The sequence below is a fragment of the Perognathus longimembris genome, chromosome 1, assembly GCF_023159225.1.
Source record: "Perognathus longimembris pacificus isolate PPM17 chromosome 1, ASM2315922v1, whole genome shotgun sequence".
Classification (NCBI taxonomy): Eukaryota; Metazoa; Chordata; class Mammalia; order Rodentia; family Heteromyidae; genus Perognathus; species Perognathus longimembris.
Window position 1 is genome coordinate 98,508,333 of NC_063161.1, and position 14,483 is coordinate 98,522,815.

Consider the following 14,483-nt stretch of genomic DNA (forward strand, 5'->3'; position numbering starts at 1 on the left):
TCACTTCTTAGCTAAAATCTAAGAAAACCTGAGACCTAAAGAACTCCAAAATAATCAATATGAATTTAATACCAGCAGTAAAATCTACTTAAAGCTCTACTATTGGAATCTTCCAAATATATTATAAAAGTACAGTTCAGCACTAATTATGAGCTTTTTCTTCCACTTTAAAATCTCTAGACAGTAAACAGTTGTTTACTTAACAATGAAAATACTTGCCTTAAAAACTTTTGTTAATAACAAGATATGATTATATCCCTGTAAAGTTCCAAGGGAAAATGAAAATACTGAAGAACCTTTGACCATCATTATTACAAATAATGATGGGTGAGAAGATCAGCACACTTAAAACTTCAAAATGAATTATGGAATTTTTGTGAAACACTGCCTCTAAAAACAAATTCAGAGAATGTATTTTATTATATGAGTGCCAAATGTTTTTACAGTATTGATTTACTGAAATTTTATGTATTCTGTTAAATAAATACAATTTCAAGTACATTGGACTTCAGTGAAGAAGTAATGAGAAGAGCTGGTTAAAATACAGCAGCCAGAAACATCCTGATTTCTTTTCATCAGCCAGTCCTGTTCACAAGAATGTCCACAGTGCTATGGACGAAAGGGATCTTCCAAGGTCCACTGCTCTTCTGTTTCCAACACTGTAGTGATAAACAGTTGCTTAAGGATATCTTTATCTAAATTCCTGCCTGCAAACAAGACAAAAGTACAGAGTGATTGTCTTCTCCTTATTAACAGGACATAGTTCATCTATCAATTCCCGAGTATTAAATACTTAATGATATTATGCTTATTAAAATGACACAATTTATCTAGCAATTCCAGAGTACTAAACACTCAGTGATCTTCAGAAATTTACAAAAACAACAGCAATTCAATTATTCCTTCTTTAACTTTTTAGTTAAGTCTTAAATGTAATGCTTGGAAAATGTCCACTTTTCTGCAAGTTCTTAAAGAAGAGTAAAAGGCCTAAAAAGCTCTTTGGAATGCTATCAGGTGATTAAGACTAGGCTTAATTAGTTACAAAAGAAGAGAATACTACTGAGCACTCTATGTCATCTACTGGGTTTGTTTTTTGTTGTTTTTGTTTTTGAGAGAGTCTTGGTGTGTAATCCAGACAGGCTTTAAATTCAGTTCTCCCACCCAGCCTCCCACATGCTGGGACTGCCATACTCAGTTTTCCAATTTGCTTTTATTGTGCTTTAGAAACTTTACACTTTATCACTTACCAATAAGGACCAATCGATTTGTTCTTTCGCTGTTCTCTTTCCAGCTCAGGGGCGTCTCCTCCAGGTCATAGAGCTCATGGACCCCCTGGAGGATAACCTGCTGTGGTTTGTCTTTGAGAGACACCAGTCCCTGCTCCAAGGAGAACAATAAGTCAGCCCCAGCTCAAATTCAAAAGCAGAAAGAGCAGTGTGTGTGCATGGATTAATTTCTGCTATTCTTTTTCAAAGCAGAAACTTACAAGGAGGTTGCACAATTATTTCATTACAGTATTTTGTACACTGAAAAACAGTTTATGAAATTTCTAATAAAAAGTTTTTATGTGCATACATTTTACAAAAATCATCTCTTAATGTTTTCTACAGATTTTTTTCTTATCCTGAAAGAGTTGTTCAAAGAGCTTTCAATACAGGATTGTACAAATGGAATACATCTTGATCAGTGTCAGCCTTTCTTCCATCATTCTCCCTTAACCTATCTATCTCAGCTCCACCTAGCCCTCAAGTTACCTAGCTCCATTTTCACATATGCCCATTAGATATCATGACTGTATACACCAACATTTATCTCTCCATTTGTAGACCCAACAATCCCTTTCCCTTTTTCTTTTTGTCAGTCAGGGGGCTTGACCTGAGAACCTGGGCGCTGTGCCTGAGTTCTTTTGCTCATTCTACCACTTTGAGCCACAGCTCCACTTCCAGTTTTCTGGTGGATAATTGGAGATGAGTTTCAAAGACTTTGCTGCCCAGGCAGGCTTTGAACCAGGATCCTCAGATCTCAACCTCTTGAGTAGCTAGGATTACAGGTGTAAGCCACCAGCCCACAGCTCATTCTTTTTTGTGTGTGCTGGTACCAGGGCTTGAACTCACAAGTGTCACACTCTCACTTGGCTTTTTTCAACTCAAGGCTTGAGCTACATCTCCACTTCTAGCATTTTGATGTTTCTCACACTTTCCTGTCCAAGCTAGCTTTGAACCACAATCCTCAGATCTCAGCCTCCTGAGTAGCTAGGTGTGAGACACAAGTGCCCAGCACCCTTTTTTTTTTTTTTTTTTTTGGCCAGTCCTGGGCCTTGGACTCAGGGCCTGAGCACTGTCCCTGGCTTCTTTTTGCTCAAGGCTAGCACTCTGCCACTTGAGCCGCAGCGCCACTTCTGGCCATTTTCTGTATATGTGGTGCTGGGGAATCGAACCCAGGGCCTCATGTATACGAGGCAGGCACTCTTGCCACTAGGCCATATCCCCAGCCCCCCCAGCACCCTTTTATTAATAGTAAAATAAATATATATTGGAATGTTCTTTCAACATTGCATATCACATACACTCACAAAAAGCATGTCATGATGTATCTTATTAATTGTTCCGCTTTTAAAGATTTTATACTTCTTTCACAGATTTAGCATGAATTTTTGAGAAATTAAAGGATTTGGGTAATTAACTGTTTTGGAAATAAATTGCAATTAATGAATTTTAGATAATTATGAAATAAAAAGTTATGATAATATATGGATAAAAGTTCACTTTGTATTCATTTATAAAAATGAGAACAAATTTTATCTGATAAACTAGCTCCTATGAGGATGAAATTAATTACGGAAGCAATGTTTTTTACATACATATACTATATATACATTTTTTTAAATGGCTGAAGATAAACCACTCAGTTATTGCTGCCACACAGTTTTTGTGTATTTTTAATGTATTTCCTTCCTGGTTTTCTTTTCCAATGTCCAGTTTTGTGTTCTGCTTTTTGGTTTTGAATTTTTATAGCTTCATTTTTGTGTTACTTATACCAAGACTTTATTATAAAGCATTTAGCTGTGACTGAAGTTAACTGGAGATGGAGGCTGGGGACTGAACACAGGACTTCCTGCACACAGGACAAGGGTGCTACCACCCCTTCCCTCTAGAGTGATGGTGCTAGTTCTAATACCTGGTAACAGGAAAATGAAGAAAGACCAAGAATACACTGTTTTTCTCCCAGAATCCCTCAGTGTTGTGGCACAATGAAGGCCAAAGAAAGACCTGAAGAGGACAACTGAAAAACTGTCACACAGGTAAGGACAAGATACAACGTGGGAGAACACACAAGGAGCTTCAGCACTCCACACAGGTTCTGGCAGCAGCATGAATGTTGTTTTTCATGCAGTACTAGAAGATAGAAGCAGAGGAGAAAGAAATGTAGTCTTCCACATACAATCCTGTGATGTCAGTAATGGTGTCATCAGAGGTAGCTTCAGGATCTGCTTCTGGGCCTCTGAGAGGGAATGTTGGGGAAGCAGCCTAAGATTCTTTGAGCTGCTCTGCAGAACAAACTTAGAATAAGCCAGCACAGGGAGGGAGAAAGTCCAAGTTGAAATGGTTTCCCCTACATCTCGTCCTCTGTCATTCTAGCAACTAGTTGGTGCTAACTTCAGAGAAAATCTAGTTCCTAACAGCATTGGAAACTGTATACGCGCGCACACGCGCGCACACGCACACACACACACACACACAGCCATGAAAGTACATACTCAAATGATTGCCAACTAGTTAAGCGCACACCTAGAACCATTGTCTCCTAGGAAAAACACCTTTGGTGATATGCATACCCAAATGTCAAGCATTATGAATAAGTGTAACACAGAACAAGTATTCTTTTAGTACTTTGTATAACTTTGTATAGCACATGACAAATGTTTAGTGTCTGCTAAATGCATCAAGAAGCATAAGGTGCAGCAGTGGGGGGATTTTCAAAATCATTTCTCTGTTAAATGAAGCTCTCTTAAAAAAATAAACCGAGTTTTCTCTACCTGACCGATCTGTGTGGCAAGAGGAAAAAAGTTTTGACTGAGTGGATTTCACAAGCCAGGACACTGGAAATACAGAGCAGGGACTCACATTCAAAGGTCATGATGTTTTAGCTGCAACACGAATAAATCATGTTTTCTGCAGTAATTTCTAAACCTGCCTTTCATCAGTGGAGGTAACAAAAATGAAAGCAGACCACGGTTATTTGTACTGAAACTAAATGTGATTTTTTTTTTTTATATACCAGCCACAAAAGTACTTTGTCCCAAAGTCCATAGGAGCATAGCACTCGTACCTTCAGTCGGATGACCTCCATGCAGCGGTCGTCCTTGTTTCGCACGTTCTTTTCCCACAGGAGATTCTGCACCAAGTGACATATTTTAATAAGACCAACTGTCACTAATGCTACTATGCAACAAAACAGCTGATGAATCATTAATCAGTCAAAAATTGCATTCACCTGAATAAATACATTTAGACTTTCTTCTTTGGCATTTCCTGGTACTTCAAAGGTGACTGTAAGAATACTCTGTGAATCAAAAGATCAATAATTTTTATCAGAGTATAAACAAGGAACATACTTAGGGAATTTCATGTTGCCTATGAATATATATTCACTGCATTTTTCTGTACGTGTGACTGTTGGAATTAGCAATTCCATTTTCCATGTCCAGCAGAATAGATGAGTAGGCTAGTACTTAAGAGGAAGACTTTGCATGAGAGGGTATGCATTGTCCAGCCCTCTCTGGAACCCAGCAATAGGAAGGAACATGGCATCTAGTGTACTCACTATCTCCAGCAGACATTCTTGCCCGTGTCATCTCATGTCATCTTTTTACTTATTTCTTCACCATAACCCTGACTAAGCTAATTGCTTCCATTTCCTAAGTGGGGAAATGAGGCTCAGAAAAATTAACTACTCAGAGGGCAAAAGTATCATTTCATTTTCTTAGGATCCAAATGGAAACAAGTGAATTGATGGTATGAGTGGAGTTGAGAAAAATGGAGGAGAAAGATAGAAGGAGGAGGTAAATTGATCAAGATCCATTTTATAAACTGACTTGTTGAACTAAAATCCCTTGTGCAACTACTTAAAGATGATTTTTTAAAATAAATGAGAAAATAAAAAAGAAAACTAAAACCAAGGGCTGGAAGATAGTTCACCGGTAGAGTGTTTGTCATGGGTTTAATCCTCAGCACCAAAAAACAATCAAAAACAACAACAAAGGAAAGGTTCTGCCGGTTCCAGTGGCTCATGCCTGTAATCCTCACTACTCAGGAGGCTGAGGTGTGAGGATCTCGATCTGAAGCCAACCTGGGCAAGAAAGTATGTGAGATTCTTATCTCAAATAACTCAGAAAAAGTTGGAAGTGGTGTTGTGGCCCAAGTCTAGCCTTGGGCACAAAGAGGTTCAGTGTCAGTGCTCAGGCCATGAGTTCAAGCCCCAGGGCGGGGGTGGGGGGGAGGGGAGGAGGGGGAGGAGGGGGAGGAGGGGGAGGAGGGGGAGGAGGGGGAGGAGGGGGAGGAGGAAAGGAAAGGTTCTTTTTGTCTCTAAGCTAGAATATGCTAAGTGAAATGGAGAGAGGAGATCAATAGCATGATGTCTTCATTAGCTTAAAACGTGGACAATATTTATAGAATATAGACTTGGAGATGGAATTATCCTCTTGACCTTTGTAAATCTCCAACTCTAAAGAACCAGAAGCAAAGGGCATGGCTCAAGCAGCAGAGTCTACCCTGACAAAGGCAAGGCCCTGGGTTCAAAACCATAAAATTTACTGGGAATAGTGCTTACACCCATGATCCTAGCTACTTGAGAGGGGGAGATCAGAAGGGCATCCATTGGAGGCCAGTTCAGGCAAAATGGCCTCATCTCAATCATTGAAAAGCTGGGTTAATCAATCTAAAGGAGGAGAGTGTACCAGAGTCACTGCAGAACTTTAAGAAAATATACATGCCCTATTTGCTGGCAAAATGACATCATGTCTGCGATTTGCTTCAACACATTCTGGGGTGATGAGAATATGCAGGTTCATTATACTATTCTACTTTCATGTATGTCTGAAGTGTAATGTTCAAGATACTATACTGTAAATGCTAGCAAAGGAATGTTGAGAGGATAGTTGAAATAAAACTGGCCAAACGTAGACAACATTTGAGTGGCTCATGCATAAAGGGGGTCTATTTTATTATTCTCTCTACTTTCATTAATCTTTGGAAATTTCTACAATAAAATGTCAAAAATACACATTCATATGCACATATGCAAGCCCCATTCCTAAAGGTTTGAGGAATAGGGACCTTTTTTAAATTTTAAATTCCACAAGTGATTCTGAACTATATCCACATTTGAGAGTCTCAGCTTTTCAGTCTTTTGATACATATTCACTGAACACCCATCACATAGCAAGCCTGTGCTGTGTAATGAAGGATTTACATTCAAGGATGTATGTAATGCTTGTGAAAGCATTTCAACTCATGCTACAAAGACACTGTAAATGGCTTACATTCAAGACACTGTGGATATAGACACTGGAAATGAAAAGATCTTGTCAGCATCATATTTTCATGCTTAATCCTTGATTCCTAGTGTTCTTTCTTCACCCAGAAGCTAAGTAAGAATGTACTTGAAGTTCCTCTGTATGATGAGGATCATCAATATTTCATTTTTTCCCCAAAATTCTGCCGAAGACTTTCTCTCAGGCACTTTTAAGATAAATTTCTCGCTTTCCACAAACATGAAGGTAGAGCTCCTTATAAATAGTCATGTTGGCTCATGTCTGTAAACTTAGCTGCTCATGAGGTTGAGATCAGGAGGATCTTAATTCAGGCCAGCCCAAGCAAAAACTTCACAAGACTTCCTCTTAATGAAGCCTGACACAATAGCTTACACTGGTCATCTTAGCTATGCTGGGAAGCAAAATAGAAGCATAGGCCTAAGCAAAAAGGAAAAGACTATATCTCACAATATTCAGTGCAAAAAAAGTGGGGGGGAGGGGGCTCAGCGTAGAGGGCTGGTACAAGGTCCCGAGTTCAAATCCAATACAAAAAAAGAAAAAAGAGCCAAATAAATATGTGGCTAATATTATCTTGGGTCCCATTACAACTGATAATGACACAGTAACTGAAAAATAGCTTCCAGAGACAGAAAACAAAGTATAGTGCTCATTCAAGTCCTTTTCTTGTCACTGGTAGGGGTTTTTTGTTTTTTTTTTTTTTCATTTTTCTGGTCCTGAGGCTGGAACTCAGGACCTAGTTGCTGTCCCTAAGCCTCTCTGTACTCAATGCTAGTCCTCTACCACTTGAGCCACGGTGCCACTTCCCCATTTTTTGAGTAGTTTATTGGAGATAAGAGTCTCACAGGGACTTTTCTGCCTGGACTGGCTTTGAACCTCGATCCTCAGATCTCATTCTCCTGAGTAGCTACGATTACAGGTATGAGTCACCAGCACCCAGTTGGTTCCTCACTGTTTCTTAAATGGAACAAAGGAATTGTTCCAAAGCTCTGCCATCTATGACTTGCTTAACAGAGTATGGGGACAGTAGAAATACACTTATTCACTTAAGCATCTTACATGTGGGATCTGCATTTTAGAATATGAAAACCCTTTATAAAGTTCAAATTTATAGCACTACATAAAGGTGAAACTTAAGTTAATTTTTATTTAAATATATCATTCATGTACCAGACTTTTCATTAATCACCTTGTTCAAAATAGACTAAACAGAATCCAGATAGAGCTCTGAGGCTGATTTTAGGTAGAAATTCCCACCACAAGAACTGATTTTAAAAAAAAAATGGTGAGTGGTAGGTTAAGAAGCTAGAGAGCAAGATTTCCTAAGATTCTAAACAATTCTGTTTGATGAGTTCCTTTATGTGTTAAAAACCTGAACTGGATAATCTCTAAAGTATTCAAAATTATGAAAACCATCAACCCAAGCCAGGAACTGATAATTAACACCTGTAATCCTAGCTACTCAGGAGACTGAGATCTAGAGGAACATGGATTGAGGCCAGCCTGGACAAAAATGTATGAGGGGCTCCATTTCCAAAACAACCAGCAAATGCCACTCTGGAGGTGGAGCCCACGGGGGAGAACACCAGATGAGCAAAGAAGCTGATTGAATAGGAGGCCCTGTGTTCAAACACTAGTACCACCAAAAATACAAGAGAGGAATTTTTAAAAAGAACTATAACTGATGGCAAAATTAAAATTTTAGAAAGACTTAATAAAACAATTCGTAAGATTTTTTTTTACCTGATCAAGATGAGGTACTGCTGAGACATGCTGAAGTTTTTTCTGCAAACTAAGAAGAAATGACTCTAAGTTCAGACTTAAATATACATAATTTAAACTTATTCAAATAACTCAGAAACATAAAGCCAAATAAGAGAAATTCCACAAATGAATCTATTCCATAGTACCAATTCTTCATACTGATCACATTCTAACAGAGAAAAGCTAACATCTAAAAAAAAAAAACTATAAAATACAAACTCATGGGCAAAAATACACAATGAAAAGCCAACCTTTTCATGACACTTTTATGTGGTCAACTCTATCAGTAAATTGCTTTAGAATTCCAATATGTCCATGCAGGCTTAGAAATATATATTAATTTTATGACACATATCTTATTATACTGTATATAAATATGTACTATTTATGTATTTTATATTATGTGTGTGTATCTCCTCTTTAGTACTGCTCAAAGCTTCTAGCTTCCTAACAGAAAATAATTCTAGCAGAGAACTTCAGAAGGGTAAGTTTTTCTTTATTAAAGTTTTTCTTGAACCTATCTACTTAGTAAAGAACAAACAAAATTCATAAATACAAATTTTCTATATAGCCAGTTACTAGTTAGGTTAAGGGAAAACAAAGTCAGAATCCCAAGAATGCATTGCTCTGATATGGAAGGGGCCCAAAAATTAATATGGCAGAACAAATTACAACCATAACAACTGTAGCCTATGTTTCCACACTGCTGGGGACAATATGGGAGGGGAAAAAGGACTTAAAACCTTGCAGATGTTTTATGTTGAAGATCAGCAAGGGGTAAATTAGTAACAGCAAGTTTAGGAAAGGGAAAGGAATTGTTGGAGGGAATTAGTCTCATTGGGGGGGTCTTAATAGAGAAAGTGTCAAATTAAATCCCTCCCAGCTGGTTGCTCAGCAAAGGATTCTCTGGTTTGGCAGCTGAGTGCAAAGAAAGTTATTCAAAGGCCTTATCTACAGTGGTGAGGATTCCATCAAATAGTTTACTTGGTACTAAAGCAGCATAACTGTTCTCAATGAGTGTAGAAAGATAGAAGAAAATAACTGTAAATTCCCACACTTTTTCCATATTTCCTGTGCAACACTCATTACTGGTTAATGTGCATACCACTTCATATGCAAGTAAAATGTAGAAAATTTAACAAGGAATATTTAAGTTTAGTTCCCAGCAAGTCTCAGGATTCTGTGTCCTTCAATATTCTCTATCACAGAAATAATGTAAAGGGCACTGAAGTCTAGTGGGCAAGTACCAATAGCTAGAATTTGTGAATCAGAACCCCCATTTCAGACACCTGCAAAGTATATAATTTTCTAGTAATTTGTGTTCACACTAATAAAAAAAGAAAAATCTGAAATAGTTTAGTGTTGTCAACATAAATCATTTTGTTCTGTAAAAATTAAATTTAGTTCTTTTCATCTTAAGATGGAACAACTTTTCTTTCCCAAGTAAAAATGCCAAACAACATAAGGAGGTGGATGCTCTCCACCCTTAGTGGAGAAAATTACAGCAAAAGGAAAAACAAAAATTGATACTCTGAATATCAAAACAGGAAGTAATTTCATGCTACAATCTTTTTGAATGAATAAATTACTAAGGAACAAAACAAAGGGGAAAACAAGTTCAACTAAGAAATCATTGGGTGTTTTATAGTAAATGACAAAGTAGAAAAAAGGTGGTTTAAGAAAGGCAACTTTTTGTTTAGGAGGTAACAAACAGTACAAGAAATGTATCCAATGCCTAATGTATGAAACTGTAACCTCTCTGTACATCACTTTGACAATAAATAAGAAAAAAATAAAATTTTAGCATGTAAAGATTAAAAAAAAAAGAAAGGCAACTTTAAGGCAATATTATTTCATCCTCTCTCCCATGTAAACACATCTAAATGTATCACGAGGTCTGTAACCAAGAAAATAGCTCCTTGCTTCAAACAAAATGATACAGCCCCAGCCAGATGTGAAGGGTCAAAGTAAGGAATGTGGCCAATTGCTCACACAGCATTAAGTACTCAGGTAAAATGTACTTTATGTAGTTTGCTCATAAAAGAAAAAAAAGATCAATAAGATGAAAGGCTAGACTGGGTGAGACATGTGGCCATTTCAGAAGTGGGTAACTCACCCGCTCTTACTGTTTAAGACACACTTTTGGCCAATTATCTCCCTAGTAAAGCAAAAACTAAGAAGGAAGACTGTAAGTTTATGCTTAGGGTCATTTCTACCTTAGAAACAGAAAAGTTTGTGTAAGAGTTCGGTGTAATTCTGAGGCTACAGCAATATTCAACAGATGTATAAATGAGCACGAATTAGGCAGCACAGGTACAGAATTACTACCACAGCCACAAGTAACCAAATTTGCTTGCCAATTCAAAATAGTCAAGAGAGGTATCTTTTCCATCTTGTATGGGTAGACACACATGAAACTTAAAAAGATACTCATCACATGCATCATTGGAAATACTAAAATGTGGCTGTCCATCAATGAATGAATGGTTAAGGCAGATGTGGTATAGATGAAAGTGTACTGTTATTCAGTCTGAAAGTAAAAGGAAATTCTCCTTTGAGGATAATGCAAACACACCTGAGGACATGACATCGAGTGAAATAAGCAGTCACAGAAGCACAACTACTACATGGTTCCACTTACATCAGGTCACTAAAGTAGTAAACCCCACAGAAGCAGAGACTAGAACAGTAGATGCCAGAGCAGAGAGAGGAAGCTCTTTTTGAGGGAGCCTAAATTTCAGTAAGTTCTTCAGCTCTGATGCATATAATCATACCTTTACTTATCAATCCTGTACTGTGTGCACTTAAAAGTCTGTTAAGGAAGAGGACTCAGGTTGTAGGTTCATCTTACAATTTTAAAAAGATACTGATACCCAAGCATATTCTTCCTTCCCTCCTTTTATCAAAAAGTTTGTCCCAGGAAGAGGTAGTAGAAGGCCATCTACCACTTAGGGGAAAGGAACACCAAAAACTAAAGTTTTCTATGTTACTTCATGCATGTTTCCATAGAAGTATTAGTGGTTTGGTATAGAAGTATCAATGATGGTAAGATGACTTACCATTGCATTATAATTTGTTTTTTGAGACAAGGTCTCATTATGCAGCCCATGCTATCCTCCAACTGTGATCTTCTTGCCTCTCTGAACTTCATTAACATAATTTTCATAGGAAGCACAAGGTGATTTCCAAATAACCAATTAACAATTAAAACAATGAATTATATGCCAAAGGAATGACAAAGCTTAACAAAGGATGAACTTATATAACTCATTCCTATAAAACATAAGCTACATTAAAAATGTTGGAAATATAAAACATACCTTATTCCAGAGAGACTATCAAAGGCATGAAGATCTAATACATTTGAGAGGTCAACTCTAAAAGGAAGAAAACTTATGTGAACATTTGAAAATGATATGAAAAACTTTCAATTAATCAAGGAAAAAAAACTTTAAAATTCTTTTATAAGAACATGTAAACTTAAATTGGAGTTGGGCACTGGTAGTTCATGACTGTAATTCTAGCTAGATGGGAGGCAGACTCCCATCTTCACTAATAGATAGGCTATCCTAAGCTATGTGTTAGGGTGAGATTAGAGAAATAGCACTTCCAGACTAGCCAGGGCAGAAAAGCCTAAGAGATTCCATCTCCCAGGAAAGTATCTGGGCAGGCCATAGTTACCTTTCATTCTACCTAAGACAGAAAGCCTAAAATAGGCAGATCATGGTCCAAGTGTGTACCTGGGCAGGAAGCAAGATCACATCTCAAAAATAACCAGCACAAAAACAAACAAACAAAAAAACCCAAGGGACAATGGAGGGGGTGACCTAGCAGTAAACACCTGCCTAGCAAGCCTCAGGCCCTGAGTTCAAACCCCAATTCTTTCCCTACCCCCGAAAAGATCTAATCAATACATTACATTACTTGAGGAAATGTATAAAATTGACAGGCAAGAAATAAAGATTTTCTATGTAAAATTCATGAAGACAGAGAATGGTTAAGATTAGGCAGAAAATTACTTGGTTCTTTCAATCCTGAAATCTAATTCACATGCAGTTTGAACACTATATTTTTATAATTTAAAAATACTCTTAAAAATCACATAAGTTTTTCTAAGTAGCTTATTATTTAGAAACAAAGCTTATTACTTACTACGAAACAAAATAAATGCCTAACGGTCATAGTATACAGGTACATCCCAAATACCTTTGGAATTTTGGTCTTTCTTCTCCTCTCATGATCAAAGGTAATACTGAGAACTGGGCACTGATGGATCACACCTATAATCCCAGCTACTCAGGAGGCTGAGATCTAAGGATTCCAGTTAAAAGCCAGCCCAGTCAAGAAAGTCTGTGAGACACTTATCTTTAATAAACTACTTCAAAAAGGCTGGAAGTGGTGTTGTGGCTCAAGTGGTAGAGCACTAGTCTTGAACACAAAGAGACTCAGGGACAATGCATAGGATATATATAGGATTTATATAATACGTATATACACATTGAGGTGTCAGGGGCTGGGGCAAAACTACCTAACAGTGTGTTTAGCATGCTCAAGACTCTAGTTTCTAGCCTAAGCAGTAAAAAATAAATTAATTAATTAAAAAAGGCAATTGTGGGGGCTGGGGATATGGCCTAGTGGCAAGAGTGCTTGCCTTGTATACATGAGGCCCTGGGTTCGATTCCCCAGCACCACATATACCGAAAACAGCCAGAAGTGTCACTGTGGCTCAAGTGGCAGAGTGCTAGCCTTGAGCAAAAAGAAGCCAGGGACAGTGCTCAGGCCCTGAGTTCAAGGCCCAGGACTGGCCAAAAAAATAAATAAATAAAAAGGCAATTGTAGGACAACCATTGCATAGATATTAATTACTCAAGGACAGTATTTGCATGGAGGTCTGATTTCACTGACTTTGGCTGGGGTCCCATGTAGAGGACAACTTCCCAATTTGCAATGTTTTATCTAAATAGATGTTAGCTTTCTTAAGAATATTTTGAAATGTTGGGCATCTGTGTCTCACACCTGTAATCCTACTCAAGAAGATAAGACCTAAGGACTGAGGTTCAAAGTCAGCCCAGGCAGAAAAGTCTGAGAGACACTATCTAACCAGCAAAAATCTGGACTGGAGGTGTGGCTCAAGTAGTAGAGAATCAACCATAAGTTAAAAAGCTGAACACAGGCCCTGAGTTCAAGCCTCGATACTGGTAATCCTCCCCAGCCCACGCCCAAATTATTTAGTAATAATTAAACCCTAATAGGAATGCAGCAATTCAAATAAAATGAGAATATATAATATCACAACTAGTAATAACTTTGGTTTAAGTCTATAACAGTAAATTTTTAAGTGAGTGACTCGTTTCCATATTAACATAAAGCCTATAAAATGGCAGAGCACAGACTTCATGATGCTAAAATGAAGGGAAATGACAAAAACATAAAAGCCAGACTGCAGGAGCTTTCAAAACACTCAGTATATTCTTTCGCAAAGCAAACAAATATTCATTTGCAAGAGCCAAGATTTACTTACTGCCCAAACATGTAAACCAAGTTACCTCCGTTAAGTTAGGGCTGACCAGCTGTGCCCACGTGGGACTCGGCAGCAGGCCTCACACTCATGCTTGCTGCAACACTGCTAGATTAGGAGTGCTGAGCTTGGCATAGGTAGGAAAATTCCCATTTTATTAAAGATGAATGATCCAAAGTTCTATTTAATAGACTACATCAACACTTGGAATTCTGGACATTCTCGACGTGCTGAATTAGGAAAATGGTCAAGAAAAGAAGTAAATGCTCCATGAAGAAATTTTCGGGTATCAACTTTCACTAAGAGACCAGTCTTAACGTGAAGTATACTTTATCTAACCTTCACAGTTGAGCAAATATTTATACTGGCAGGTAAAAAAAATGGAGTTTCTCCCCACATTTATCATATCTACCTGAGAAAAACAGCTTTGATGAGTAGAGTTTAGACATGTGAATTTTGTGAATATCTAACTCAGTTTTAATAAATGACCTAAATACACAGTTTCACTATGACAGTGTCCGAAAAAGTATAGCACTGAGAGCTAATTCAGCTTTATAAAATCAGATCCTATTGGTATTTCTAAAACTGACAGGTTCAATAGTAGATTTATTGGTCCAACAGATTATTGGTCTATTATTGATCTATTGCACT

At 37.6% G+C, this 14,483-nt stretch overlaps 1 protein-coding gene across 2 annotated transcripts in view; it reads right to left on the reverse strand.

Moving 5' to 3' along the window:
* Nucleotides 1-401: 401 nt before the first annotated feature.
* LOC125340999 (COBW domain-containing protein 1-like) overlaps nt 402-14,483 on the reverse strand; it is a 41,832-nt gene continuing 27,750 nt past the window's right edge. The window contains exons 10-15 of one of the 2 annotated variants that reach the window (XM_048332976.1): nt 11,635-11,691; nt 8,294-8,342; nt 4,495-4,563; nt 4,330-4,395; nt 1,248-1,380; nt 402-707 (exon numbers count right to left, since the gene is read on the reverse strand). In XM_048332976.1, the coding sequence (XP_048188933.1) occupies nt 610-707; nt 1,248-1,380; nt 4,330-4,395; nt 4,495-4,563; nt 8,294-8,342; nt 11,635-11,691 (472 nt within the window). In that variant the 3' untranslated portion in view covers nt 402-609. The remainder of the gene's footprint in view (nt 708-1,247; nt 1,381-4,329; nt 4,396-4,494; nt 4,564-8,293; nt 8,343-11,634; nt 11,692-14,483) is intronic. The other variant, XM_048332983.1, reaches the window with a different exon arrangement.